The 24,144-nt window shown below is 46.4% G+C and overlaps 1 protein-coding gene across 9 annotated transcripts in view; it reads left to right on the forward strand.

Annotated features, from left to right (window-relative positions):
• The window catches only part of MTMR4 (myotubularin related protein 4), a 56,427-nt gene extending 37,152 nt beyond the window's left edge, over window positions 1-19,275 (forward strand). For all 9 annotated transcript variants that reach the window (XM_055712838.1, XM_055712850.1, XM_055712828.1 and 6 more), the window contains 12 exons: window positions 5,327-5,440; window positions 10,580-10,776; window positions 11,041-11,169; window positions 11,491-11,602; window positions 12,043-12,238; window positions 12,727-12,912; window positions 13,673-13,843; window positions 13,966-14,120; window positions 14,479-15,727; window positions 16,113-16,223; window positions 16,526-16,614; window positions 17,004-19,275. In XM_055712838.1, the coding sequence (XP_055568813.1) occupies window positions 5,327-5,440; window positions 10,580-10,776; window positions 11,041-11,169; window positions 11,491-11,602; window positions 12,043-12,238; window positions 12,727-12,912; window positions 13,673-13,843; window positions 13,966-14,120; window positions 14,479-15,727; window positions 16,113-16,223; window positions 16,526-16,614; window positions 17,004-17,181 (2,887 nt within the window). In that variant the 3' untranslated portion in view covers window positions 17,182-19,275. The remainder of the gene's footprint in view (window positions 1-5,326; window positions 5,441-10,579; window positions 10,777-11,040; window positions 11,170-11,490; window positions 11,603-12,042; window positions 12,239-12,726; window positions 12,913-13,672; window positions 13,844-13,965; window positions 14,121-14,478; window positions 15,728-16,112; window positions 16,224-16,525; window positions 16,615-17,003) is intronic.
• Window positions 19,276-24,144: the final 4,869 nt, after the last annotated feature.

Consider the following 24,144-nt stretch of genomic DNA (forward strand, 5'->3'; position numbering starts at 1 on the left):
GCTGAAGGGCACTTATGAAGGTGATGGCGTGAAACTCTTCTGACAGTGGCAGATAACTGAATGAGAGGCAACAGCCGCAAGGTGCAGCTTGGGAGGTTCAAACTGGACATGGGAGGAAAAAAAAAATCATTCCCCCAGGAGTGTGGTGCTGTGCTGGGGCAGATTCCCAGAGGTGTGGGCTCTCCATCATGACAGTATGTCAAGTCTTAGATGATCTAGTGTTGGAGGTGGTCCCCTGTGAGCAAAAGATTGGAGATCTTTAGAAAGCCTCTCCCCGCAGCACGTCAGTGATGGCAGCCTGCCTCCTCTTGGAGAAGAGCACAGGAGCTCTTGGAGAAGTGCTGCTGCATTTTTTGCAGCAGGTGGCATTAAGCCAACAGGATTTTATTAAGCTTTGACAGACATACTCATTTCTGCATTCCTTATAATCCATTTATTGAAACGACTGATAACCCCTCAGTCTTTTCTTGATGTCTCAGCCAGTAAAGGCACGCCCATCACCCATGTGTTGAACAGCTCCAGGTCACCAGTTTCTTGTGCAAACTGTGAGAAGCCTCAGGCACGCTGGCCTGGGGGAAATCCTGGTGTTTTTCTGCCTGTTCTCTTCTCTCTTCCTCAAGAATCCAGGCAGCAGGCACTAGATTTGGGATTTGGTTTACAGTTTCTACTTGGCCATATTGACAGCATTGTCACTTTTGGACTGTTAACGTGACTTTGATGGCATTTATGCAGTTTCTCCATGGATGTCAAATGAAAATGGCTTTTCCTGAACTGCTGAGGTTTGGGAGTGCACAACCTGTAGGTCCCTGCCCTAGGCAGAATCTCTGCATGTCTTTCAGAGCAGTTGGGCTTCCTCTGCTGCTTGATTTTTGGGATGTGCTTCCCTCTGATTATTTCAGAAAGTTCAACTTAGATTGACCATCTGTGGTTTGCTTCCTGGCCAGTAATAGGCAGCAATTATCTGCCTTTAGAGAAGATGACTGTTTTATTTTCAACAAAACCAGGGAAGAAGGAACTTGAAATAAACCTCAGCAAGCTGGATGCAGGCTTGGTTTTGCTTTCCTTAATCTGCTGGGTTCCTACCTGGGGATCCTGGCAGCATCCTGGCAGGTCATAGCTTTCTGCAGACATCCCAAGATCTCAGAGGTGTGTGATCTGCTCGTGCAACTCAGAAACCAGTTCTCTCTTGCTGCTTCGGGGAGTGTGTCTTTAAATCCTGCCTTGGCTTTTGATCATTACCACCTGCCTCTATTCACAGGAATCTGGTTACTTTTTAACTGTTTATAGTCTTTTTATCTTTTACTTCCCAGCATTGGCAAACCAGTGTTGTTAGAGATAGGATACTCCAAGGTAATGGCTTTGTTCACTGTCTTTCAAGTCTTGTTTCAAGATGTCCTTATCTGGAAACTATTATCTTCTTCCTGGTGACAGCCATCATAAAATTAGAGCAATACAGGCATATAATAACCACTCCTTCAGTCTTGATAAAAGTATACTATTTCAGCATACAATGATAATAAAATCATTACATGATCTCTGTGGCTCACATCTTCAGTGATCTGTATACCCAGAGAAATGGGCACATTCTGACATTACCCATCTGGTGTACCCATGTTGTCTCATATTGACCTTAATGCTGGTGGGTTTGCTACAGGTTTAGTTGCTTCAAAAAGGGAAAAACATTCACCTTTTCTTCAGTGTTGACACTTGTTCTCAGCTTTGATCTTTTTACAGTTGTGGTTTTATTTATTTTTTGACTTTATGAGGACAAAAGCTGTCTGGAGTTCTGCGTTACAGGTTTAGACAGCTGATGTTTCCTGCTTGTTTTTGTGACTGCTCTTAATTCATACTTTGTCTTACTCTGTAACAGTTCTCTACAAATTCTAGTACTATCCTTTGCTTTTATTGGAAAAGTGGTAATTAGTGTTCTTGCTTGTATTTGCTGTATGAATGTGTAGACAATAAGCCTACAAGGGCAGTTAGCAATAAAATGTGTGTGCTTGCATTGTGGGAAGGAAGCTCTCTCACTGGACTGGCTGTTACCTTTGTGGTAAGAAGATGCTTCATCAGTCCTTGTCCGTAGGTTTGGCTTCTGCTGATTTATGCATTTGTGGTGTTAAAGCCACCTTTTTCTGGGATCAAACCTCACAGTTTCAAAAATGTTTCTTTTAGTGTGCTGGGTCAGTGTGGTCCCAGTGGTGTTTCAGGCCACCCCTCTGTCATCCTCATTGCTTCACTGCTCATCTTTTTCAAGTGAGCGTATTGCACAATGCAGGGACAAGCATGGTTCTTCTTAGTATTCCCTTTGTTGTGAAAAATGGCCACTGAAGTTCTGTACCATTTATTTTCAAGAGTTACTGTTTCGTAAGAGAAGCTTCCTTCAAGTCTTTGAGCCACCTGTTAAAAAACACACACAAGAAAACAAATCAGAAAAAACACTTCTGAAAATCCAAATTGCTTGTCAGCCACATGAGCTTTATCTGCTCGTTTGGTGATGTTTCCAGCAAACTAAATACGTGAGGTGCAACCTCCCCCCAGAAAAAAGTTGCGTTGACTCTTTCCAAGTGCACCGTATTTACCCTTGCACCAACTGTGACAGTCAGTTGCTGGTACAGAAGTCAGACTTCAGTGGTTTCCCACATTCACCCTGGAGACCTTTTTATAAAATTGATACCGTGTTTGCCACCTTTTGTTCCTCTGGCACCCAAGCCTATGTAAGCAATAGTTTACACATCTCAGTTAATCTTTCACCTGGTGTGCATTTGGGTAGCAGTGGAAATACCAAGCATCATCTAGTCCTGGTGATGAGTTACTCCTTGTTCCTAACAGATTGTTCTAAAACTTCCCCTGCAGACGTTTCCATGTTAATGTCTTCATGTGCCTTGTCCCTTGTAAAACAGGGTTAGGTCTGGCAGATTCTTTGTGGGTTCTTCTGCTGAACATAAGCGCAAGTAGTTTTGATTTTCGGTAGTGATCCTGCTGATCTATTAGACCTTCAATTTCAGTAGCTGGCTGATACCTACAAGACGTTTGAAAAAGGTCTTCAGAGTTTCAATCTTCTAACAGGTCATTTCTCAAAAACTGCACAACATGTCTCATTTCAACTTTTTAATTCAGGTGTACATTTGGCTTCTCTAATGTCCTTTGGAAACATTTCCCCTCTCTGAAGGTTATCCTTTTATTTCTAAAACCCTTCTTTTGTTCACTGTTTTACCCTGCCAGCTCTTTCTGATCTCTTTGATGCATTTTGTATTGCCATTGAATAGCATGTTTAAATAACCATCATATCATCTGCAAGCTTTTTTTTTTTTCTTTCCCCCTTTTCTGAAACCCATTGTTACTGTCATGGGAGGCTTATCCCCTGTAAAAATATTGTTATAGTATTCATCACACAGCAGAATTCAACAAAGTGATTTTTCAGTTACTCTGTTTTGGAGTAGCTTAGGACCAAAGGAAGAGTTAAATACTTCTGTATTATTTGGCTGGTAGCACCAAGAAACAGCTGATTATGTCTAAAAATGTTGCGTTTAGCATCAAGAAAATGTATGAGACAATTTGTTTTATGTGGAAGCAACACAAGTCTCCCATGGCAATTTCTGCTTTTCCAGCCTCTCTGCATCTCTTCCAGCCTCTCATGGATGTTGTTGCTGTCGCTTCAGTGGTTGGTAGTGTAGCCTCAATGCTGTTCTCTTTCTCTTTAGGCTTGGGATTTGAGTCCGTGCACATTCTGCATTGCTTGTGGATGCTGGTGACTTAGCCTCACGCTTTTACCTTCACATTTTCCTGGGACATACCACACTTTGTTCACTAGCTCAGCCTATTTCAGTCTTCCTACAAAGCTTGTACTCTGAAATTTAGCATACCACTAATAATCTGCATTGTATTAAGTTTATAAGGTGTTGTTAAGCCAACATATTGGCTTTTCAGTTCCTCTGTTTTTTGGAATTCTAGCCTAGAAACACAAGTTTGTTTGTCTTGATCTCATTGCCTGTTTTTATGCATCCTGCTTAAATTTGGCTTAACTTCTTGAGGCTATCCTGTGTCCTACCTGGACTTAATCGAATTCTGACTGTTTTCCTAAGGCTACAGGGTTTTAGTGACTTAACTCTTAGAAGATAACGCTCCTGAGCCTTTCCTGTACTGACTCTCCACAATTTTAAAAGACAACTCCCATAATGTTTCATCTGAACTGCCAGGAGACTGATACTGTTTTCATTTTGATGAAGCCCATTCTCATATAGACTCAGCTATTTAGAAGCTGCTGCAGATCCACATACCTTTATTCTCAGTCACACTTCAATGCTTCTCTAATTTCCTGACTAACTTTACACATGGAATCTGAGGCATTTCAGAGATGTCCAAGCCTAGACGTCATACCACAGACATCCTGGTCTTCAGCTTCTTACCTGACAGCTTTAATTTTGCTTCATGGATTCCTCTTCCTCACCTTGTTCTTATCCTGTAGACCAATCTTGCTTTCTGCCTGGGGCTTTCTGAGAAGCTGTCTAGACACTGTGTGAAGTGCCATCTTCTAACATGGCAGGCAGTTCCTCACTAGCATCACAAACTAAATAATACCAAGCACTGTGTCGTGCCTATTGCCGTCGTCTGGGATAGCCCAGGGATAGCCCAGACTCAGGGGAACACCAGCCCACCCTCTGGAGCTTACCCGCTGGGTAGTTTCACCCCTCTCACTTTACTTCCCATCTGCCCTGAAACATTCCTTCTAAACGTGTGTTAGGAATCTGATTTCTGGCACCCCACTGAACAAGATAGTCTTTTAAGATCTCCCTCATGTCACTTTATTATAGCATATACCAAATCACCATCGCAGTCTTTCTGGGGAAAGTTAAGTCTTCCTTGCAGAGAAATGTGTAAAGCTAGTGGTGACCTGTTCTCTGCAAGGCAGAAAGTGGCAGATTGTCATTTACCAGAAGCTGTGTGGTTTTGGGTTTACAAGTGCTGTGAGAAAACCAAAACCCCATGTAAATTAATGACTGTTCCCCTAAACCCTCATGAATTCTTAAATCCAGAGGATGTTCCAAAAGCATCCCTGGGAAGTACTGGGGTATTTAGTATGGATCTGGAGGTGAGGCCTGAGGTGAAAGGAGGTTGTCTTCTCCCAGTTCATTCCTGACAGCATTTTTGGGGTCACTTTTTCCCATGCTGAGACTGTACTGAGACAGATATAAAGAGAAAGAGCCAAAGTCCCGCATGCTGAGTTTGGAGAAATGTGAGCTGCTCCTGCCCTCTCTGCACAGCTTCTCTCGTGCAGACTTCACGATTGTTGAGTCCTGATCTTGCCTTTGTGCTTTCTTTTTTCCAGGCTTTGTTCCAGTTATCCCCAGAAGCTGCTGGTCCCTGTCTGGATCACAGACAAGGAGCTAGAGAACGTGGCTTCATTTAGGTCATGGAAAAGGATTCCTGTGGTGGTGTACAGGTAAGCACAAAACCAAAGCAGTGCTCTTCCCCAATCTCATGACAGCTGCCCTTTTCCTTGTAGGTGTTGTGAAGCTGTTAGGAGGGCATGCGTACAGGGCTTTGGAGCAAGAGGCGACAGCAATAGCTGTGTTCTGGTCTTCACGGCGTGTATTCCTTTTGCCTCCTACCTGAAAACATGCTGCTCCCAGGACTCCTTCTCCCAGCACACACACCAGCCTCCCTAGGCTCACAGTCTGTGACAGTAGTGCAGGGTGTTCTCCAGAAGGGAGAACCATAGAATGACAGAACAGTTTGGGTTGGAAAGGACCTTAAAGGACAGCCCTGGGATGCACAAAAGCCGGGAAACAACACCAGTGCATTTACAGGTACCTTAACTCTGCATCTTCATGTTATATGGTTTGCTGTTAGAAGCTGGCAAAACAGAGTGTATTACTTCTGGAAGAACTAAATTCTGCAGCAGAGTAATAATGAGTGCTGCTTATCGTATGGAGCCTTTCCCTCTTTGTAGACAAGTCAGCTAAGTTAACTGTATTTGTGATTACTTTTGATAAAAATGGTCTGGCACTGGAGACTGTCATAGTGTACCTCCCCAGCCGAGGGCAAAGCTGTGTCTTTTTGCTACTTTAACGTTGTTCCTTGCTTGATAATACCGCTGTAATGGTACCCAGTAATTTAGAAGCTGAGCTGCAACCCTTTGCAGCCTGGGATCAGATGAGAAGATGCCAACAAGTGATGTTACAAGTTGGGACAAGTGCTTGCCCATGTGTGTATCTCACTTTCATGCACTCTTTAGCCTTTGCCCTCAAGATTGAAGTCTTTTGGCCAGGAGGCTCCGTGAGGGCCATGGCTGCTTCTGGAGTGCCTTGTGCTGCATGAAAGGGGAAGAAATGAAAAGCCCTACACTCAGTTCCTCCTCCTCCTCGCTCATAGTTCAGGAGAGAGTGGAGAACCCAGCTGGAGTGTGTGCATCCCTGTAGGGAACTCTGTAACCGTAAGACTGGTAGACTTCAGAGCTTTTGGAGAGCAACTCTGAATTCACTGGGTCACAGTTCAACATGACACCAAAGTACCACGTGATCAGTTTTCTATAAAATCTATAATTCAGCTGTTAAGCAAAGCAGAAGTTCAGGTCTCCATCTCTGAGTCCTCAGTGGAGATGTACAGCAGAGATGCAGGAGCCTCCAGGCACAATTCACTTGTAAAACAACGCCAAGGATGCAATTAATTATTTAGCTGACTGCAGAGGCAGACGGGCATTGTATGCCAGCCGCTCCTTGTTACTACTCTCTGTCTATACAGCCACCTTGAGAAGACCTTGGGACTATGTTAGCGAGAAAGCTCCTCACAGACACTCAGCATCACCTTGCCTTGTTCATGCTGCAGTGGCTGTCGGGGCAGCAGCGGGAAACCAGTGGGCGTTGCTCCAGCACCATGGCTGGGTGCTCAGTCTCAGGCTCTTCAGGTCATGCCAGAGTGAGCCAGGAGTTTAGCTGAGACTTGAGAGATGAAAGCACTTGTAGATGTGCCTCTCAGCTGGGAACCTTTAGGTGACAGCTGTGTAAACCCTCTCTCAGCTTTTTCTTGTTTCAAGCTAAGCTGTTTGACTTTGCATTGTGGATGAGCACTTTGACAGCCAGAAAGTAACAGAGAGGTGACTTGATGCTTTCTGGATGATTGTTATGGGATAAATAGCATGTACTGATGGTATCAGATGCACTTTAGCCTTGTGCTCCAAACAAATCTGGGAGTAAAAGCTCAATTCATAAACTACAGATGCACCGCATACTCTGGCTTCGGGTTCTTGAGTCATTAAAAGTAAACTGAGGCGCTCTAAAGAATAATTTTGTCAACATATGTTAAAACACTATGGCACCTTCTGCCATTCCAGTTTCAAGAAAGGAGCTTTTTCCTTTGAAGAAAAGTTCCACAGCAAGGGCCAGAAATGGTTCATACGTTTGTGGGTTTACAGGAGACCGCAGAGTCAAGCTATGGGGGGCCCCCCTGACCTGGAAGCTCACTGCAAGCTCAGTTGCGGTTTTGATTTGTCTGCTGGCATCTGCTATACTTTCTGCTTGCTAGTGACTTCATGCTCATCAATGGTGGCTGTATTTCCTTGTGTTTATTGGCATGTCACTATGTCTGTTGAAACTGGCTACCTCAAGGCCAACCTCTGCCCAGCATTTGTTGCAATGCTGAGAAGTTTGTGCTACAAAGTTTTCTGAAGCCATAGGACTCTTTGGCTATGTTTGTAGTGTTACCTTAAGCATGCTACCTCTGACTTCAGGTGGCCTACACAGCTAAGCTCTTCTACCTCCTGCACCCCAAACAGTGCCCTTGCATCCAAATGCCTGTTGGGAGCAGCCCCTGGCACAGCATCTGCATTTCCCCAAAACGTGCTCAGGCACTGTTTGGGTAAGTGCTGGTTGGCACAGGCCAAAACCTGTAGGTGTGTTAACAAACAAGCTTGGATGATCACAGGCTGGTGCTTAAGTCCGCACCTTGGCTCAGTTTCATTTACTAGTACAAACAAAGCCTTTGCTGCTGTCTGTATTGACCATACTTGAGCGATCCTGAAGACAGGAATAGATCTTCTGGGAGTGACTGCTCTGTAAGTCACCTTGCAAAACAGAACAGCAGCAGAGAGTGCTGAAAGAAAAAGGAGCTCACAGTATTTTGACTTGGCTGAACGTGAATATTATTTCTTTGGAAGTCTTCAATTTAAAGTCTTCATCGTTAGTGGCTATGAGGTGTCACTAACGATAATACGTTTTCTGCATTTATTGATAAGTTGCCTCAGGAGAATAAGGGAACATTGTCTCCGAGAAGCAAGACTGTTCCTGCAAAATGCGGTAGCTGCTGGTGAGATACTGTGCACCGCTGTTAGGGTTGAGTTGAAAGCCTTGATGCATTTTCTTGGTGTACTGCCTTACAGCAAATGACATGAGTAGGCACTGTCATTTTCTGTGGAACAGCAGGGCGTCTTACAGGGTGGCAGCATGAGAAAGAGATACCTTCAAGAGTGCTTCTTTTAGCCCTCGCAGGCAGCTGAACAGCCTTTGAGCAGTGGGTTGAGGTGTGTGCTGGTGTGTGCTTTAGGATCTAGAGCATTACGTCCCCAGCTTTGCCAGCAATGCAACTTCTGCAGAGCTGTTGACCTACAAAAAAAAGACAAATACTTGGATGTTGTTTGTCAGGAGCTTTATCTATATCTTTGTTATTACTCCAGCTTATCTTCAGAGAGGTGCTGCATGAGGCGTGGTGGGATAGGGAGGGGCAAGCACTCTTGTAAAGAACTGAGGTGCGGGGCTGTCCAATCTATTACCCTGTCTCCAAGAAGAGCCAGGCACTGCGAGCAGCATCTCGGGGAAGTGTAATAAATGGGACAAGTATGCAGGTATTCTTTCCTGGTGCATCTTTGGAGCAGCCAATATCTTAGATTTCCTACAACAACTATTCAGAAGAATGTGTGGTCATGTTTCATGGTCACTTGGTGGACCCACCTTCCATGACTTCAATGTATTTTGGAACCAGTTTATACTTCCACATTGCACTGTGGCAGTGAGTCCACTGTCTGTTTTGTTGTTGTCTGGAAAATAATTGTTAAACATATGGCACGACCATGCCAGTACCTGTTCGTGTTTCTGTCAGGGAAAAATAAGACTAATCTTCCAAATGTACTTTTTTATCTTTTATGACCTTTTATGCCTCTCACCCATTCTTGTCCTCTTGTGGTGGGGAGTTGTTTCCTAGTTAAGTTGTCCCTATAGCAAAGCTCTTCTATACCTGTGATTGTCCTTGCCACCCTTCTCTGGAGGCTTGAGTACGATGTTATCCTTTTTGAGATGGATTGGTGAGAAATTTGTGTCCATTTGAAGATGCATAAGATGTGATGCCATCATATTTTCTGTCTTACTCTTATCTAAATAACTGCTAGCACATTCTTAACTGTTTTGCTTCTTTTGAGCATTGAGCTGAGGCTATTTGAGAGCTCCCCAATCACCTCAAAGTCTTTGAGGTTTGGCTGCTGCTTTGTACTGAACTGCTCTGTGCCATAGCTGGGGTTATGCTTTGGTCATCTGTAAATACTTTACATTTATATTAAATTCTGTGCTCTCTCTTTTTATCACAAGGTCCTTTGCAACCTTTTCCAGACAGCCATAGACTCTCCTGGATAATTCTGTATCACCAGCAACTTTGTCACCTAATGGCCCCGTTCCCTTTCCAGGCCACTTGTGAATGACTTGACTGGTGTGTTCATGTGAAAAAAGAACACTTACTCCTACCTCAGGCCTTCTGCCAGGCATCAATAAGCAACAGCCAGGATGGGCTGTTTTCACATTTTAGGGGTTGCTAATAAACACCAGCTCGGGCCTCCACCCAGAAACTAACCAGTCTGATGCGAGTGAGCTAATCTTTCCAGCTTAGAAGTGATAAATGAGATGGTTTAACAACAGTATGTACTTTAAAGGAGGAGGAAAAAGGAGAATGGGAGAACAGAACAGCTTTAAAATAAATATTACTTTACCAAGGTACAACCATAATTATTTAAAGTTCTCCCCTATGGTTTAATGTTTAGATATTTACATCTCTATATACAATAATATATACTATTATCTATAAATATATACTATATAAATTGCATATTTGTATATCATTATAAATAAAAATAGTTCAGTAAAGGCTAAATAACTGGCTGCAGAAACTCCCGTTTCATTTTAGTGGTAGTTGATCCCCGGGCACAGTCCTCGATCCTTGAGGTGAGGCCCAGGGAGCTGCAGCTGCCCCCGGAGCTGTCACCATCCACTGGCACCGGCTGCTCCCAACAGCCGCTGCAGCGACCTGCTCCTCTGCGATCTCATTTTGCCGGCTGTTCCAGCTCCATTAGCCGCTCCTGTGCTGTCTTCTCATGTTCCTCATGGCCGTGACACGAGTGACAGCTTCTGTGTCACTACTGCTGTTACTCAGTAATGGTTATTTGAAATGCCCTGCCCTGTTTCAGTGCTTGAACGCAAGAGTAAATGCAGCAGACAAAGTGAGGGGGGGTTGCACAGGTGTTGACTGTACCTAGGGAGAGTTTGCTGGGCTTGTTTCTCACCTCTCCAGGTGAGGCTTCATTAGGCTCTCACTTCCTTTGCAGACATGTGCGCAACGGGGCAGTGATTGCACGCTGCAGCCAGCCTGAAATCAGCTGGTGGGGCTGGCGAAATGCTGATGATGAGTATCTTGTGACATCTATTGCCAAAGCCTGTGCCTTGAACCCTGGAGTAAAGGTATCTGGTGGCATGCCACACAATGGGAGCAGCGACGGCAGCGAGGCCTGTGATGCTGACTTTGGTGAGACAGCTCGCTCCCTTCCCACTCTCCTAAACATGAATTAGTACTTTTTACACCTACGTATTGCTGTTCTGCTAACAGGGCTGTCACAGTGCAAGGTTTAAACCCAATATCCAGGTCGATAATCTGTGCCCTGTCATGCCTTAACAGCGGGGTGTAGGGCAGGTCCCTGGGCTCATTCACAGCCATTGCTGGGGGGCACTGGAGGCCTGTTGTAGGAGGGAGGGAGATGCTGGGGAGCTCAGTCCGTGTCTGTCTCTGCAGACTCATCCCTGACCGCGTGTTCAGGCGTGGAGAATGCAGGAGCTCCTCAGAAGCTGCTGATTCTTGATGCTAGGTCCTACACTGCGGCTGTGGCCAACAGAGCAAAGGGAGGTGGCTGCGAATGTGAAGGTACAGAGGGCTAAGTGTGTCCTGGAACATCTTCCTCTTGGACCTGCTTTGTCAAGGGGGTCCTAGAGCACAGCGGGGGGTGGTGGGGGTGTGTGTCAGCATTTTGGTGCTCAGTCTCTAGCACCACGTTCCCCTTCTTGCTCGTGCAGTCTGTTATTCCATATTTATTGCTGCTGGCCCACAAGGCTTTTCTAGAAAAACTGCCTACCTACTGCTGAAGACCAGAAATGGTACTGTGAGGGGACAGCTGAACTAAGTGTATGGAAGCAGTTGCTGCAGTGACAGCAGCTCTCTGAATGTTTCCATCTCTGTTGCGTTTAGAGTATTACCCAAACTGTGAAGTCGTGTTCATGGGCATGGCCAACATCCACTCCATCCGTAACAGTTTCCAGTATCTACGTGCTGTCTGCAGTCAGGTGCCAGACCCCAGCAAGTAAGTGACTTTTCTCTATCTGAGTTTGACATCATATCTGTCAATGTCCTGGGGGGGGGTTCCTTCCCTTTTCCTTTTTCTTGTCCCAGGTTTCTACCTCAGAAAGTGGAGGGAATGTGCTCACAGTAATTGAATGCTGCTTATTTTCACCCCTGGTAATCCAGAAGGGGTTGCAGCACTGCCTCAGTGTCACTTGGTTGTGTGTATCCTCTGAGGGTTTGTAAAATGTAGAGTTGTATCTGGGAAAAATTGAAATTAGGGGTTCGATTCTTTGTACTTATTCTAGGCTGGCTGGCTCCTCTTGAGCGTCTTTTAGAAAAGACTGATTTCCATTGTGGACTCCAAAAAGACTTCAGTTAAAGTGTATGTATGTTTGTATTTATTTATCCTCCCACTGGAGAGCTAAGCAATTGTTTTCTTGCTTTTTGCACACCTTCTAGCTGGCTTTCAGCCCTGGAGAGTACCAAGTGGCTGCAGCACCTTTCTGTCATGCTGAAGGCAGCAGTGCTGGTCTCCAGTGCAGTTGACAGAGAAGGACGTCCAGTGCTGGTTCATTGCTCAGACGGCTGGGACAGGACTCCGCAGATTGTAGCACTGGCAAAGATTCTTCTGGACCCTTACTACAGGACCATGGAGGTATGGGTTGTGCTGGGCTGCTCATTCATGTCTGTTCAAAGGCAGCTTTTTGTCTCTGAGTCTCCAGAGAAAGGAGCAGGGTCACATTTGGCAGTAAGCTTAGTGATGTTTCAGAGCTACAATTGTGGGTGTTGGATTTTTCCATGTTCTTTTCCTGCCTGTTTTTGGTGAATGGTACATCACTCTTCTGCCCAGCTTGATGAACTACTGTGGAAAATAACTTCTTGTGTTCAAGGTTCAGCTGGTTCCCTGCTCCTAATTGTGCATGTTGTCCAAGCTTTTTTCTTGTATAGAAATAACAGCTGTTAGTTTGTGTTTGGAAACCTCTGACATTCAGGTTTGACCCCAGACCAGCCACCAATGCAACCTGCTTTCCAGCCCTTCAGAAGGCCTGCGTTTACCTGGCGCAAGTGGCAGATGGGCCTTGCCTTATCCTGCTGTGTGCCTACAGAAGAGTGTCAGCAGTTAGTTTTTTCTTTTATTCACAGGGCTTCCAGGTGCTTGTTGAATCAGATTGGCTGGACTTCGGTCACAAGTTTGGTGATCGCTGTGGTCACCAGGAGAAGGTGGAAGATCAGAATGAGCAGTGCCCAGTGTTTCTCCAGTGGCTGGATGCGGTTCATCAGCTTCTGAAGCAATTTCCTTGCCTCTTTGAATTTAACGAAGCTTTTTTGGTAAGGGATATGCATGCAAACATCTCTTTATCCCATGCCAGATGTGAGCAGAGGCAGAGGGAAGGCCATGATATTCTACAGAGAGTTGTAGCTGAAAGAAAACAATAGTTGAATTCTTTAAAAATGGCCAAGTGTCTGAGTAGTGCTGGGACTCTCTGCTGGCATTCCTGACATACCTTCACTGTGTGGCTCCAGCCCTGCCCTTCAGTTGTGGTATTTTGACCTGGTTCTGTATGTGTGATGCTTCTGCCAGCTTCTCTTAGCTCCTTGTAACTTCTTCCTCCCTTCCCAGCGCAGGCTCAGAGGACCTAGCAGACTGCACAGTGACAAAGGGTTTATATTCTCTGGTTCCTTTCAATTGCTTCTTCTGCAGGTCCCTTTCTAGCCCAGTGAATTCAGATACCATCAGCAGCACTGTTTTGATTAAAAGCCTAATTTGCATATCTCAGCAATAGGAGTCTGAAACACTTTTTAAAAATAAATTAGGGAAACAATAGCTATTAATCTCGGTCTTATCAAATAATATAGGTTAGGGTTATAGAGGGATGGGTATGGTTTCAGTTGACTGTTGCTTTCACTTTAAGTGATTCCTGTTGCTGTCCTTCTCTGTCCTGCTCTGTGTGGAAAAGGACAACAGTAGGGTCACCAGCTGGGTAGGAGGTGCAGGAGCCGTCCCAGAGGAGTGCAAGACATTTCCCCTGCAGGCAGGAGACACCATTTCCCAATGGCCCTGACAATAATTCCCCTTCTAATGCTGCAGGTGAAGCTGGTGCAGCACACGTATTCCTGCCTTTATGGGACCTTCCTTGGGAACAGCCCCTGTGAGCGAGAGATGCACAACATCTACAAGCGTACCTGCTCTGTGTGGTCCCTCCTACGGGCTGGCAATAAGAACTTCCACAATCTTCTCTATATGCCGGGGTCTGAGCAGGTAAGTAGAGCTGCTGGCCCAGTTTTCCAGGCTTTTCATCTGCCAGGCACCAGGGACTGTGTGGGGAGAGTTTGGAGGGGTTTTCTTTTGCGTTCATCTCTGATTGTAAGTGGTTGTTGCAGGTGCTGCATCCAGTGTGCCACGTACGAGCACTGCATGTCTGGACAGCAGTGTATCTCCCAGCTTCCTCGCCACATCCTCTGGGACAGGATGGCATGGACATTTACCTGCCCCCTGGACCTCAGAGCCAGGAGTTCAGTGGCAGATGTTTGGATAGGTAAGAGCCTAGAGCTCCAGGCCCAGGTTGCTGCCTACCCACAGGCCTTCTTTACCTCCTCACACATTGCAGTCCCTCTGTTTTACCTGTTGTTCTCATCTTTCCTGTGGAGAGCAAGAGCTCTGTAGCTCTTGTCCCAGCTACTTGGAGAAGAACGTGTACAGCTCCCTGCTGCACCTAAAAAAGCAGATGGCAAAGGCCACGCTATAGCATTGTGCTCATGCTGCTGTACCGCCCTTCCCCACCCACCCTGTGATCCATAATTAGGAGCATTTCCCTTCCCTCGCCTCAGTTCTGACTGAAATGAGGGAAGTTTCAGGGGGTTTGTTGTAAGATTTGCTTTGCTTTTGGGCTCTAGATTACCAAAGACAAGATCTATGGATGACCTGCTCTCGGCTTGTGACTCCAGCAGCCCACTGACCCGCACGTCTAGTGATCCCAACCTGAATAACCACTGTCAGGAGGTCCGGGTGGGTCTGGAAGCCCGGCATGCCGCTGCTGAGGGAGCTGAGCCACACTTGAGTGAAGGCAGTGCGGTGCGTGCAGGAGAGACACAGCAGGTGGAGGAGCAAGAGGAAAACGCTCCCCTGCAAGCCAACAGCACTTGTAGCAGCCATGCTGAGCACGCAGGACATAGCAAACAACTGAGTGGCTGGGCTTCTGTGCCAGCAAGCAGTGGCTCTCTGGAGGCAGAAAAGGGGAGCGAAACATACATGGAGGAACTGGATGGCACATGTCCAGCTCCAAATTCTTCTAGACAGGAAAATGTTGACAGCGTTTCCATCAGTTCCAGAAAGTTCCAGTTAGAAACCTGTCCTCAGGAACCTTTGAAGACTACTGGCATGGTGTCCAATGGAGGAGACTGCCCCATGAGAAGTGCCACCTGCCAAGACATTCCCAGCCCGGTGTCCCTGGCACCAAAAGGGCCTAGTCATGACATCCCGAGCCCTGCCCTGGGCATTCCCTGCCTGGATGAAGACAACAGCAAAGGTGACGCTGGAAGGAGTGCGCCCTGCAAGGAGCCTGGCCGGCTGGGGAGAGTCCCCCTAGAGCAATGGCGCAAGCCCATTTCCCAGAGCCAAAGCAGCGAGTTCTCCTTCCTGGGGTCCAACTGGGACAGTTTTCAAGGAATGGTGACATCACTCCCCAGTGGGGAGCCTGCACCCAGACACCTCCTCTCCTATGGCTGCTGTAGCAAGAGGTTGAGCAGCAAACCTCTGTGGGCACCGGGCCTGTGCTTCAGTGGCCAGTGGGCTGCCAGGGAAGGTGCAAAGCCCTCAGTCTGCTCTGGCCACGTCGGCACGCATTTTGCAGGCCCTGCAGGGAAGCCCAGCCATTCATGGCTACCCTGCCACCTGAAACAAGCGTCTGGTCCCAAGCACGTGCCACCAAAATGTCCTTCTCCTGTGCCTCCTCTCTACCTGGATGATGACGGGCTCCCCTTCCCCACAGACGTGATTCAACACAGGCTGCGGCAGATCGAGGCCAGCTACAAGCAGGAGGTGGAGCAGCTGCGCAGGCAGGTGCGAGAGCTGCAGCTGCGCCTGGACATCCGCCATTTCTGTGCCCCTCCAGCCGAGCCGCCGATGGACTACGAGGATGACTTTGTAAGTAACTGCCTCTAACATCCCAACTCTGGCAGTGTGGCTCCAGCAGCGGCGGTCCCTGTGCCCCCCCCTCACATTGCCCTTTCCAGTGCACAGTTTGCAACCTCTTACTTTTAGGTTGAGCGGTTAAGGTTGTTCCTATGCTTTCTCAGCCCTGCTCCCCTCCTGGGCATGTGCCGTGCCCTCATGCTGCCTGGAGGTATCTCTGCTTCTTGAGAGCCAAGCAGTGGCTCCTACAGTCATGAATGCTTTACCTCCTCGTATGGGGAGCTGTGGAGCCACCCACGTGTCCCTCACAAGCACTGAGCATGGCCAGAGTGGGGAGTGCCCTTGGCTGCGTGACTGAGGCAGCTGAGGGGATTTGTGACTTCACCTCTTCTTGCAGACATGTTTGAAGGAATCGGATGGCAGCGACACTGAGGATTTCTGTTCTGATCATAGTGAAGACTGTTTGTCAGAAGCAAGTTGGGAGCCTGTTGATAAGAAGGAGACTGAGGTATGTGTTCTGTTATGGCAGTTGTAATGCAGCAGGGGAGGGTTTCTTTGCAGCTAACTGTGGTGGTTATGGCAGCAGATCGTGGTCTGGAAGCAAGGCAGAGAGCAGCCACCCTTGTCCTTTAACACATCCTCTGCATCCTCTGCTGCTGCTGTGCCCGATAGAAAGGGACCTGTGGGGTGGGCTCGCTCTGAGCTAGCCTGTTGTGGTCCAAAGCCATGCTCAGCCTGCACTGGGGTCCTGAGACCTGGTCGTTGTCATGTTGCAAACTGAAAGCTGATGAGGACTGGTGTCTGCCCTAGGTCACACGGTGGGTTCCAGACCACATGGCCTCTCATTGTTTTAACTGCGATTGTGAATTCTGGCTGGCCAAGCGGAGGCATCACTGCAGGTAAACTATGCTATCACTGTAGTCCCACTCTTCCTCTCAGCCTGTTTCTCGCAAACCTCACAAAATGCCTGTCTGTGATGTTTCATCCCTCCAGCTCCCAGGAGAAGGTTTTAAGTTGTTATTTGCCAGGCCTCCCGAATTCCCCGCTGACTTCCATTCTGCATTGTTTCTATTTTTCCAAGGCCTGTGATCCTTCTCCTGGATAGTGATGCCCATTAGTCCCTTTTTAGTGCTAGCCAGTTGGCTTGCTCTGGGAGACCGCAGTATATACTTTAAGAAGCCTGTTGACATATCATAAGCCTCATCCCTAAACTGGATCCTGTGTGCTTGCTGAAGTTTTGCTGTGGGTTCCCAGGTCTCTTTTCACTGGTTTTCTTGCTCCTTGACAGGAACTGTGGGAATGTGTTTTGTGCTGGTTGCTGCCATCTAAAGTTACCCATCCCTGATCAGCAGTTGTACGACCCCGTCCTCGTTTGTAACTCCTGTTATGACCACATCCAAGTGTCTCGTGCCAGGGAGCTCATGAGCCAACATCTGAAGAAACCCATCGCCACAGCTTCCAGCTGAATGCCAGACAAGGGACCTGTCTAAGCCCAGCCTTTTCTCTCGTGGGTTGGAAGGGTGACTCTGCCTCCACTGTAATTGTGAAGGCTTTTGGTGCAACACTTGAACACCAAGCTTGAATGCACTGTCTTTCAGCAGTCTTACGATCAGTCTGGAGCAGAGGAGTTGAGGTTAGAGGGTATGGTGTGTCCCCCCACTCTGGTACTGGTGGGCCCGTACATTGTAGTCTTGATGATCCAGGGCTAAAGAGAGGATTGCAACCTTTCTCTTTTGTGGGCTGGAAAGCAATGTTTTCACAGATACTGCCTGTACAAAGTACCCCCAAAGCAATAGCAATAGAAAGGCATGTTTAGAACCAACTCCCCCTACAAAGGCAGGCTGCTGTACGAGAAGGAAGAGGGCAGGCTCCAGGTGGTACCGTGTGCTTTGGAAGGGCCTCAGCCTGGGCCTCTTGGTTCTGTAGATTCTCTTTCCATGAGTGTGATTTGCGATCAGCTTGGTGAACAAGACTCATTAGCCATCACTAATTAATTTTTCTCTTGTGTGTTGAAGAGAAATTCATTCCAGCTGAAAACGGGCCGAGCAGATTTTGCCCGTTTTCATGTTCTGCTGGGATTGGTGAACACACTTGACTTTGCCCCTGCCCCCCACCACTGTGAGGAGATGGGAGATTGGCTTTTTCACTTCTGCTCTGCCCATCTACTTTGTCTGCAGTTGTATCACAGCCTGGTGCTAACACAGGAATGGCACCCTGATCCTCTCCTGGCATGGAAACAGAACTTGTGTTCCTGTGTTGCTCCTCCACCCCTTTTCTGCCCTCAGCTCTCCACTTCCTACTGCTCTTTATCCTGAAAACTTGATACCTTGAGGGTATAGGCCATAATGTGTTGTTTTACCTCCTGGAATGTGCTGTCTGGTGTATGTGAGGGTTTCAGTCCAAATGCTGCTATATATTTCTGTGCACTTAATGTAACCCGAAGAAGGGAGAATGAAGCATCGATACCAAAATGGGGGTGGGGAAGGACACTGGGTGACATAGACACTATGGTCTGTGCTTTTCACTTCAGGATGTACAGCCAAGCTACAGTGATAAACACGACATGTGGCATCTGTTCATGGTGAAAACAATCTCTCTGACTTGCCCCAGCGCTACCTAAAATGCCTCTTGAATTTGACTTCTTTTTGTCTCCTGTACAGTGGTCAAAGTTCAGAGTTGCCAACTTGTAGTTGCCTCTCTACTTCTTTAAACTAGAGAGCAGGAATCCTAACTCATTCTAAGGAAAAGGAACTGGGTTTAGAAAGCAAGCAAGCTTTAGAAAGAAAAGGGGCTTTTAATGCCTAGATTCCTCGGGGAGTATCCATCCTGCCTCCTTCCTAAGAAATCTGTGGATATTAACAAGGAAGAAGAGTTTGAAAGCGGGGCATTTCTTTGCAGAAGTGCAGGTTTTCTTTCCAGCTAAATGACAGTGTCAGATACATTCGGCACCTCATGAGCTGAGACTTCTATGGGGTGGGGAGGACCTGTGAAGACATTTGGTCTACTAGTGAGGCAAAGTACTGTACACTGTTGTCATCTCCCAAATTTTTTGCTAATGGTTTGTCATCTGTGTCGGAAGGAATGGAATAATGACCCTTTCCTGCACTTTGATATGTCAGCCTCTGGTTTTGTAAATCCCAATAGTGCAAACAAAGCTAGCATCATCTGAAGACCCTGTACTTACTTGGACTCTGCTTCTTTTCCATACTGGGAACAACCAATATGGCTTTGGGAAGAGAAGGCACCTTGCTTCAGATTCTCCCCTGCCTTGTACCTTGCAGTCATTGCCAGACATGGAAGAGCGACAGTTGGGCTGGCAGAAGAAACTGGATTTGCTTCTGTTTTGCACATGTTAGAATGACTGCAAGCACTAAGGAAGCCAGAAACTAGGTACTCCTGGCCCTTCCGTTCAGGCCATTAGTCCAAACTGCTTTTAGCTCTTGTGAGTTTCAGCGTCACAATGTGCTGGCCAAAAACTCTTAAAATCAGTTTGATAGCATTGTGACAAACAAAATGTGCTGTACAACTCAATACAGTCGAAATAAAATCTCTATATTAGTGCTGCTGTGTTTGGACCCATTCTTTTGTTTGTGGTGAATTACTGTTGTTGCACAGTGCTTGCCATGCTGCTTTCACTTCCTGCTTTTTCCCTTGCCGTTAGGAATTTAATATCCCTTCTCACAAATAAGAGCCAAGGGTAGGACACAAGGCACGCCTATGCTATGGTCCTCTGCTCTGAGGCCTTCTGCTCTTTTCCAAACAACCCTGCAGCTGCCAGGGATACCAGCTCCTTCCAGCCTCTCCCATGATGACTTGGTGAGGAAGAGCTGCTAGGCGGGATTCGCTAGCTCTTCACCAACAGTTTATATCATGTTTTGCCTGCTAGGTTGTATGGTTGTGTTCCTCTGTGTAGGATGATGGATGGGGACTGTTGTGCTTAGTCAGCTGCATCACCCTTGGCACAGCAAGCTAAGTTGTAGTTTATGGCAGAGCTGGAGAGAAGCTTCTAGAAAGCTCATCCTCAATTTGAAGCATCCAATCCATAAAATTAAGCAGATCCTTGGTAAACTACTCCCATAGTTCAGGCCACTGTTCACCAAAAAACTTTGTTGTATTAGAAATGTTAGTAGCAAGATAGCTTGCTGCATTTAAAAATTAACTGTTGCTCCTGAAACAGTCACACAAAAGGGGGTCATCTTTGGAGGCAGTGTTGCTGAATATTACTCATGAATAATCTTTTTTACAAGAAATTAGTGTCTACAGATTAACTTCCAGGCTCAGCGCCTTGCAATGTCAGGCTGAGCACAGGGAACTTAACGCTTGAATATTGAGTGGGCAACAAAGTATTATCACTTAAAGAATATAAAGTTGTAATTTGCCAACATGTTCAGCCTGGGGTAATCTATATGTGCACTGAGTTGTGGCTAAAACTAGCACAAACAGCAAGATCAAAGCCTTCCCCTATCGGTGTGCCAACTGCCATGAATTCTTAGCAAATTAACAACTGGAACTGCTTACAATGTACCATAATATCTCATCCACTGAACAAAATAAATATAGATTTAGGTGTAGTGAGAAGCCAGGTCAAGCTTGCAGTGGTTGGTGTTGTGCAGCTGCTAAGTCATTAATAAATAATGCTAAAACTGCAGGGATGGGGAGAGATGTGTTAAGCCCCAGCTATGGAAGAAGAAAAGAGGAATGTGATGTGTGCGTTGTGAACCCTGAGTGCTGAGCAGGAAACAGTTTAAAGTGAGAGACACAGATAAGAAGGATGCAGGCTTTCTGAGGGTGTATTTGGTTTCTCTCAATTCAGTTTGCAGGGCAAGAGAGAAACAGGCGTATGTTTTTCTCCCAGAATGTCAGATTTCTGTGAAAGTGAAGTTTGGGCACTGCCATTTGTTTATGCTACCTTGGGTATCTCTATCTCTCAAGTTAAAACTAATGTATGTGCCAAATTGTCCTTAGATGAAAGATGCTGCACGCAGTCCCTGGTATGTTTAAAATCATCATAATTAAGCAGCTTTTTTCTTCTTCTTTTTTTTTTTTTTTTTTTTTTGTTAAGAGTACCACACAAATTCAGTCTCATGAAGTTTAGGCCAGTCATGCAACTTTACTGTCCCGCACAAGTGTAATTTTTACTGATGTGCTCATTTGCAGTTCTTTTTTACTGAATTCCCAGACATTTCTGAGTCCCTGTTACCTACTGGGTGCTGCGTGGATGGGTCCATGCTCAGTGGAGTGCTCAGGTGAGGTGACAGCAGCCTAAGGGCAAAAGCTTTATGCTGGGACAAAATATTCATCATTGCAACCGCCACTGCTCTTTGTGACTGTAGACAGTAAAATGCTCCCTGTCACCTTCTAATGAAAGTAGTCATATTCAAAAACAAGCTGGAAAGTTAGGTATGGTGGCAAAGAACATCTTCACTCACGTGTCTTCACTCACGATTGGGAAAAAAAATACACATGTCATTTAGATTTGCAGAAAGAATAGGCACTTGCCAAAGGAAAGCGTTTGGCACAGCTATGTCAGAAATAGACTAATGTGTGTGGCTTAACAGATTCAGGATATTCATTGTGCAGAGCATCTTCCTTTTGAGTGCCCAGTAAGTAGTTTGCTAAAATGTTTAACCAGTAGTATTGAAAGAAGGGAGGCATGCAGCATCACAGACTTGTAATAATGAGCATTTAAAGAGGAACAAATTTAATAAAAGCTAACAAAGCCAGAATTCCTGCATAGAACTGCAGTTCCCAATTTAGTGATTGAGTTGCAGCAGTAGTGCTACCAGACCCACAGCTGTGCACGAAGGAAACTCAGGCCATGGGGCAGAGACCCCATGCTGCGCGATGGAATGTGCTCCTTACTGCTCTTCAGAGCCAGAGCGATATAATCTGGGGAAGAGTGAGTTCTGTACGTCAGCGTGGGGCTGGAAGGGTGACAAAGCAGGCAGTGAGTGAAGGCTGGAGAGGGAGACAAAAGCACGCATGAAGAGACACCCAGAAGACACAGCAGGGCTGGCTGAAAAGGCTGGGCGCTGTTGTCAGCGGACGGATGGTGTTAACTGTAAATCCTGTGCAGTCCAACAGCTTTTGACTGAGCTATGACATTTCATGCTAAAAATCATTACCGGTTCAGGCGAGAGGAAACGGCAGGTTGTTCTAGGGAGCCCCTGCATTAAGTCTAAGGCACAAATGCTTCAGGGGCCAATGTACGAAGAGAGCTAAAGGAACCATTGCCTCTCTTCTTGGGCGTGCTTGGCAAGTCAAGTGCAGTTGCTGCCAGCATGCTACAGAGCTGTGTCCATGCTATGCCTCCTGCTGCACCTGCTGCAAGAGCCTCGTGTGACTTGGCCTGAGCACTGAGGCACTGAAAGGTGCAAGCCATGGCACTGCTGGGAGCATGCAGCGCTCATGCTGATGAAAAACATGGTTCTGTCTTTAAGAAGTCATCTGTTTTGCGGCTATGGGCTCAGCTTCAAAGTGCTGAAAGAAACGCTTAAAAGGGACCTATGTTTCTGTGTGTTAGTTTTAGGGAATCATGCTCTGCATTTCAGTTATGGACTACGTATTGCTGGCTCTGCCCTGATTTACAGATGATACACTAAAAACCCCACCTGTCCCACCATCAGGTAGTCATAGTCCTCTGGCAGTCTTGCTGCACAGGGAGAGAGAAACCCAAATTAATTTCATTGAAGTAATGCAAAAGACAACCTCACAAATGCTGAGAAGAATTTTTGTGAAGTGGACATTTTTCTTGATTTTTCAGATTTGCATTCAGTATGCTTTACTTAATTAAGTTTTGGCTGTTTACACTGAGCAACATAATTCTTGATAAATTATTACTGAGGGGGAAAAAATGCAAAGCCTCTTGGGAAGATGACAGCATGAGCTTACTAGAATCGTAGGCCGTTAATTCCTTGGGTAAAGCAACGTCCTTCTATGGTGCTGGATTCTAGCTTTGATGACAACATTGACGAAATTTCTGCTCCTTCCTGCTGTTACTATTGAGTCAGAAAAATGATAAATGTGTAAATCTGCCAAAGACAGGTAGAGACATCAGCCAGTCTGCTGAAAAAGAGGCAAAATTAATGTCTTCTAATCTCTCCTTATCGTTTTTCCTTGTCCTATTTCCTGTTTTACCTGTCTAGTGTAATTTGAAGTGTGAAACTCTGTTAGCAACCCCACCCAAACATCATTTCCCTCACTTCAGCTATGCAGAAGAGCAGAGGGATTTTACTTTCAGTTTAAAAATAGGAACAGTTTCCCATCAGTTTATTCAATTTTGTCCCCTTTCTGGAACTTACTGCACTTTTACTTGCCTAGGTGGTTAGGGGCTGTGCTGTAAACCAAAGCAATAAGGATGACTTTAGTTAAAGAAGAGGTTTTGTTTTGTACTTTCTTGCTAAGAAATCTTACAACAACTCTACGGTAGTGTATTTGAGGTCACGAAACACACAGGTGCTCAGTCTTCTCACTACTTGCTTTGAGGGCAGCCAAGACAGGAATGTCATTTTCTTCTGCCACTGCTGGTGACCTGTGGGCAAGATGCAAGCAGAGAGAGATCACCGCACTCTTCCTTCCCCGGCTCCCTGCTCTTCTTTGCCTGTTGGTTCATAGCAGATTCCTGTTCTACAGCAGTAAGGATGGTTCTGCTGGTTCCTGCAGTCTGCCTGCAGTCACAGCTGACAGCACAAGGCTGAGAAGAGGGCAGATCTGTACCAGTGCAACTCAGGCACCGCCTCAGAGCTGTGCCAGCGCAGTGCAAGCACTCGCAGTGACAAAGGTGCTGCTTTAGTAGTTCTAATCTTTGTGAATATAGCTAATCTTGTTCTTTTTCTTTCTTCCTCTCTCTTTTCTTCACACACACGCACCCCCCACACCCTCCCCTGGCCAAGTAACATTATGGTACCCAAAACATCCTGTGGCAATTAGTTCCCCAATTTCCCTGTGATTAAGTACCTGATTTGATTTCTCCTATTTGAAATCCTCCATTAGTCGTGCTTGCCTCCTTTACACCAACTACAGCTTTACTACCTATCTTTTTATACAATAACTGCCCCCTGAAGATTCCTTCTTCAGTGTTTCCTTCCACTGAAGCTAGTTCTTATCCTCGCTGCTGATTTTCTCTGCCCCATTTTAACTCCACCTGATCTGTTCTGGCGTGGGGATCAGAGCTGCACAGGTCTGGGGGGGTTTAGGGCAAATCTGACAATTCCCGATTTGTTCCGCGTTCCTCTGCGCTCCTTATAAATTTGCTTTTCCTTTTGTGAGCTGCCAGTGGTTTTTAAGCCGACACTTTGCAACACCTGCTCTGCCGGCAGCATTCCTCCCAGCACCAGCCTGGGGTGCCCCCGGCACATGGAACAGCTCCCCAGCGCCCCTGCCGCCCGCACCCCCTCTGTCCCCTCTGTCCCCTCTGTCGCCGCTGCCTG

This window comes from Falco cherrug, chromosome 1 (assembly GCF_023634085.1).
Source record: "Falco cherrug isolate bFalChe1 chromosome 1, bFalChe1.pri, whole genome shotgun sequence".
NCBI lineage: Eukaryota > Metazoa > Chordata > Aves > Falconiformes > Falconidae > Falco > Falco cherrug.